Below are 6,224 nucleotides of genomic sequence, written 5' to 3'. Positions count from 1 at the left end.
ATGTGCATTCAGCAACACCCCAATGGTGACCTAGAGAAAGGAAAGATGGTGGCCTTGGCCTCACCAGCACGGACCATAGCAAGCACGGCGCCCAAGGTGCGCGCGCACTGGGTACCCCCCGAGCCAGGTTGGGCAAAGCTAAACACAGATGGAAGCTACATCGCGGCTACAGGTGCAGCGGGAGGAGGTATGATCCTGTGTGATGACAGAGGTGAGATCATCTATAGTGCATGTAGGGAACTCCGCACATGTGATAATGCTCTAGAGGTGGAGTTAGCATCATGCAGAGAAGGGTTGGCGTTGGATGTGCATCGAACCACCCTACCTATTTTGGTTGAGATGGATAGTGCGGAGGCGGTGTCCATGATCGCAGGATGTGAGGCGGACAGATCAGTGCACCGTGCACTCATTGAGGAGATTCATAGGTTGGCCGATCTTGAGGCTGGAGAGATTTTCTTTATACATTGTAGCCGCTCTCAGAACATTGTTAGTCATGAGCTGGCCGCATATGGCCGTAGTACGCCACGCACCGCAGTTTGGCTCGGTGTTGAGTTGGACTTCATTGTAAAACTGGCTCTGGCCGAGAGGCCTCCTTGAGTAATGAATTTCTATTTTTTCTGCAAAAAAAAAAGGAATGCAGGCACATTGAAATCATGTATATCTTTCGCTTCAATATGTTGGTTTTTCTTATATAGCTTACCATATATGCCATGTGGTGACCATTCGACCCAGATATCAGATTATAAACTAGTGTCAGCTTAGTAGGCTAAGTCGTGTGGTACTAACCATCAATTTCGAAATCATGCAGCTACCTAGCACTACCATGTACCCCCGTACCCCCGCGTCGCCCCGCTAGGGCGACACGGGGGCGATCTTGCGCCGCCGCCCCTCCTCGTCACCACGTTCCTCCTGTCCTCGCCGCTGCCAGAGGCTATCGCCGGGCAGGCCCTTGGCGCAGCCAAGGACGGTGGCGGCGGGGAGCTACTCGCGCTCGGGCAGGCACATGGATCGGATCCGCCAGATCCGTCCGGCCCGGGCCTCGGGTTTGAGGCGGCGGCCTCTGCTGGTGAGGCGGCGTCGTCCGGGAGGCGGGCGGCGCTCACCGGAGTTGTGAACCGCGTCTTCTCGGCCGCGCGGGCGGCGAGTTGGCGGTGGATGCGGGCGCCACGTGGAGGGATCCCCTGCTGCTCTCCTTCGCCAGATTTGAAGACGGCGCCCCCGTGCTGCTGCTTCCTCCTCATCAATCCGGCCGAATCCGGTGGCGGACTGCACGGATGTGGGGTTGGGATCTCTGGATCGGAGTAATTTCTTGGCCGGCTGCGGCGGCCACGACGCCGGCGGCGCCCCAGGCGTTGTTTCCTTCTTGAAGGCGGCTTCGAGATCCAGCTCCCTCCCCCTCGTCCTCCCCCTGCACCCGGGTGAACCCACAACTTTGGTTGGGCGGCGGCGGTGCCCGGCTCCGTCACCTTCTTGAAGGCGCCGCTTTGGGTCCGCGTGGAGGTGGGACAGCTGCAGCGCGTTCTTGGCGTTCCTGATGGCGGCGGTTCTCTTTAGTGGTGTCGTTTCGCCATGGCGGTCGGCTGGTCCGGCTCTCATGGTGATTGTGGTTCCCAACTCTTCGCCGTGTCTTCCTGGGGTGCTCCCGTCCCGTTCATAGAGGCTGGAGGTGGAGCGGCTTCATCTTGCACGGAGCTTCGGTGGAGATGTCAAGTCATGCCTAACCAGCAGGTGCTACGCTTTGTCATGCCTGGTCGGCAGGTGCTACGCACGACAGATCTTCCAAAGACTTCAAACTGTGTCGGCTGGTGGTACTTGGCAGCATGGTGCTGAGGTGTATCCAGGGCCGGCTCAAGGATTTCGAAGGCCCCGGGGCGAACTTCACCAATGGACCCAACAGAGAATTTTTTTGGTCGATACACGAACAAATACATATATTATAAAGTCATAAAGAGCAGTAAATTTTCATTAGAAACAAATATCTAATATTTTTTCTTGCCTTCACAAGTATCATAGAAGCTACAACGCACACAAGAATATAGAAATAGCATGCTAGCAAACCTCCAGTAATCATGAGAAGCGAGACTTCCGTGCATTTTTTGACGCAAAATCATCAATGACAATGTCAAGATCAATATTGTCCAACATATTCTTCTCGATGCAGCACATGGCCAAACCATTCAGTCTTTCTTGGGACATTGTTGACCTCAAATAATTTTTCAGTAATTTCAATTTTGAGAAACTTCTTTCAGCTGATGCAACTCTGACAGGCACATTCAAGAGGATACGGTAAGCAAGATCTGGTTGTTCGACATTGGTGATATATAATTGCCAAGAATTTGTAGCAGTATCTTTCCTCAACACGAATTTATTCATATATAGCCTCCTTCTGAGATTGAATCAACTTCCGTACTCGTTTCTTGTTATTTCTTTTCTGATGATCAGGCAGATGCTTTTTAGGCAACATGCTTACACTACCAATGGATGCAGCTGCAAGTGATGAGCGATGCAAAGAAAGAATCAGACACCGGATTGAGATTTTAGATTAAGAACATATAGCACGAGAAAATAGAGTCACCCACCACGGTTTCATAGAACTAGAGTTTTCATCTGAGAATACCTCTTTATCTTGATCTTTCCTACAATTTCTTGTGGAGACGGACACAATGTGATCAGGGAACTAGGGATTTCGGTGATGCAGTCAGGCCGTCGGGCGGTCAGGGACTGGATCAGGACGAATGGACGAGACGGCGACTGGACAACGGTTCTGTGCGTGAATCGCGATCGAGAATCGCTGGAAAGAAAAGGGCTAGCTGCGCGCCCTGGGTAGATGGGCCTTCTGGCAGAGAGAAAGAAAGGCCGGGCCCCATATATGATACGTAAATACTCTCTATACCAGATATGGGCCCCTATATGATACGTAAATACTCTCTATACCAGATATGGGCCCCTATTTTGGCCGGGCCCCAGGCCATCGCCCCTACTGCCCTGGGCCAGAGCCGGCCCTGGGTGTATCAGTGGCGACCGCGACGTCCTCAGATGTTTGCGCGCAGGGAGGAGGTGCCGTTGGGCGCCATGGTGTCGTCGACGATAGCTGGACCGAGCAAGGTTGATGCATTAGTATAGTTCTGAAGATTGAGCGGTGGAAGTTGGTGGCGGCGGCCTCTGAGTGCACGCCGGACCGGTGAGACCCATGCCCGGCAGGCGTCCTGGATGGGATCTCAGGTCCTAAATGTTAGGTTTGGCTGCGATGCCTGTTTGGTATTAGGCCCAGGCTATCTGCGCCCCTTCATCAACTGGATAGAGTGGCTTAGACGGCGGTTTTAGTCTTACCGTTGTATTACTTTGTAAGGTCTTGTGAGAATAATTAATAAAGTGGCCGTATGCATCGCCCAGATGCAGAGGCCGGGGGTCATCCTCCTTTTTAAGAAAAACCTGGCACTACCATGTTGTTATTGACCCTACACTCGGCTTTAGCCCACGTGACTTCCGTGAAGAGGCTCATCGATCCATGCTCGATCATATATTTATACTACCTCAAATGGCCAATATCTGGGATCATCGTCACTTGTTGTATATGTGTGAGACATGTGGCAAAACTAGAGGCCATTGCATGTACGGAGGCTCTCCCTTTGGCTAATGATCTCCTCCTTCAGAGCATTGTAGTAGCTACAGATTCCAACCAAGTTGCAATGTACACTGAGAAGAGGTCACAGGGAGGCTTTGGGCAAATTATCAAAGAAATCAAGTTGAGATCACAGAATTTCAATTGCACATTTCGTTACGAGGGACGAGCTTATAACTTTGAAGCCCATTCATTAGCCATGTACTCTTTAACATTAGCTCGGGGCCGCCATGTTTGGCTGGTGCAACCCCATGATATCTTTTGTATTCCAAACTATGTAACGTTTGAGCAACAAAGACTTGGCTTTCCCTGCAAAAAAAAAACAAAGACTTGGCTTTCCATAAAAAAAAAATTATACTACTTAAAAAAAAGGCATGCTCGATTCATACTACATTGATAGATACATGCATGATAAACCTTTAGGACAAGGACAGATGTACATATAGTGTACCACGAACAAGGGCAGCAACTTTTAGGTAGCTATAAACAGTGCATATACTATAGAATAGACGTACATATAGTGAAGAATAACACACCCTGGAAAAAGACAACAATGGAAACCTCGTAACCGTATAAGTAGCTAGACTGCTGCCGCCTATGGATGGTATATATATGTGCCAAGATCAATGGCGGCCGTGCTTCTTGGCGTCTTTCTTCTTGTGGTGCTCATGGAAGGCGAAACCGGCGCTACCAACGGCGACCGTGGCTGCGATCTCCTCCTTGATCCTGTGCGACCGGGCATTCTCCGGGTCCTTCTTCGCCTTGTGCTTCTCGTGCTGCAGTATCAACACAAATTCCAGACGTTAAGTATCTATAAGTAGATACAATACGTCTTAAGACTAAAAGATTGTGATAGCAAGGGGATAGGAAATAATAATGCAGATATTATACCAGCGCGTACGCTCCGGCTGCCACTGCGCCGAGCTGGGCGAGCTGCTCCATGTGCTTGTGATGCTTCTCCTCCTTGCGGTGCTGCTCGCCGCCGTCCTCGGCTTTGCTGGCATTGCTGCTGTGGCGCCCCATTAACGAACTAGCAGCTTTCAAAGAGGACAGCAATGGATGGAACAGCGATGGAGTGAAGTGATCCACGGGCCGGCGGTGTGTATGATCTGATCAGTATGTTATTTTGTGGGTTGTGAAGTGTTTGGCCTTAGGGCCGGGCGTGACCTTATATAGTGCTATAGCCTTGTGCACGGAGGCAAACGCCCGAGCTTCCTTCACGAGTAGGCAACACAACACCTACGTACGCGTTTTTCCAATACTTTTCGAGCATGCACCACTAGTTTTAGGTTTTTTTTTAGTTCCTTTTTTAGTTGACTAGTACTACTGGTTTTTGGCTATGCTTTCTCACATACTAGTATGTACACGTACGTGCCGCACATTAGCTCTCTTGTACGTTGTCTTGTGATTGAAAGTGACATATACAACTAGCTAGCTTGTACTACTAAGTTTCCCGCAAAAAAAGCTACACCTCAGTTCGGAATTATTTGTCGCGGAAATGAATGTAGCTAGACGTATTTCAGTTCTAGATACATTCATTTTCGACACAAGTAATTCCGAATGGAGGGAGTAGCTTGTAATAACATTTAACAGCTTGGCCGTGTTCGCTAGCTTAACCGCGTCGATCGGTACGTGCAACAACACGGCTAAGGCGTCTTTGATTTTCTTACCCGGTCAACATGCATACATAGCGTGTACCTGAAAATTACTACTCCCTGCTGTGTAACGTAAACCGGGGTTGTACAATGTTTTCATCCATGCAGCAAACAGACAAAGTAGCAGCATCCCTTTTTCCATGCAAAAAAAAGCAGCATCCTTTCCTTTGAATGTAAATTTTTTTTTTGAATGAAGTAGCTCGGCTAAGGAGGAACTACAATAATTACAAATGTTCCGTTGCGAATTAAAAATTGTTCGTCATGCAATTGAAAATTTATTTAGAAAATCAAGTGTGTAATCCAATAATATTTATCATATATTAAAAATGTTCATCATGTATTTCAGAAAACATTCATCATGTAATCCAAAATTGTTCATCTTATAAAACAAATGTGCTTATGTACTAGAAATTAAAAGAAATTGTTCATCGAAAGCCCGTATCGTGATGCAGCACAACAAAAACTGTGACGGTCAGCCGTCAAGCTGGCTAGATACTAAAATGAACTACTCGGACGTGTTTAAGACCTTTAAGATCAATGGCAGCAAGTCTTGCAGTGAGAGCGGGACCTGAAGAGGAGCCCAACTGCGACCGCACCAATCACCCGAGCTCAGAACCTGTTGAAGGATATGGATGCAGCCAAGGAGCCTAGTGTTGTCGATGCAGGCCATAATCTGCATTTGCTCCTAAACTATCTCCTAAGCTCCGCGTCGGCACTGTAGCAAACACCGTCACAACGACGGAGCTCGAGGACACAGGTCCACCACGAGGATGTCACCGTCACCGCCCATCCTTGCTTGAACAGGCTGGATTCCAAATCAATCCTCAACCATAGGACCGATCGCCTCATTAGAGTTCGATCTGAAGAAACTTTATTGAGCGTCGCCATCGTTGTCGCGAAGTCAAGACGATGAACAGCCTAAAACTAAGCTACTTTGATCTAAAATT

General features: G+C 48.8%; 1 protein-coding gene across 1 annotated transcript; it reads right to left on the bottom strand.

Moving 5' to 3' along the window:
• Positions 1-4,006: 4,006 nt before the first annotated feature.
• Positions 4,007-4,741, bottom strand: LOC119282589 (abscisic stress-ripening protein 1-like). Its single transcript, XM_037562761.1, has 2 exons — positions 4,514-4,741; positions 4,007-4,398 (listed from the first exon to the last, which is right to left on the bottom strand). The coding sequence occupies exons 1-2, from the start codon at positions 4,643-4,645 to the stop codon at positions 4,246-4,248; spliced, it is 285 nt and encodes a 94-aa protein (XP_037418658.1). The 5' UTR covers positions 4,646-4,741; the 3' UTR covers positions 4,007-4,245.
• Positions 4,742-6,224: the final 1,483 nt, after the last annotated feature.

Source organism: Triticum dicoccoides, chromosome 3B, assembly GCF_002162155.2.
Source record: "Triticum dicoccoides isolate Atlit2015 ecotype Zavitan chromosome 3B, WEW_v2.0, whole genome shotgun sequence".
In the NCBI taxonomy this organism is placed as follows: Eukaryota; Viridiplantae; Streptophyta; class Magnoliopsida; order Poales; family Poaceae; genus Triticum; species Triticum dicoccoides.
The sequence above is the reverse complement of the archived record's forward strand: the minus strand, read 5'-3'. Positions and strand labels throughout refer to the sequence as shown.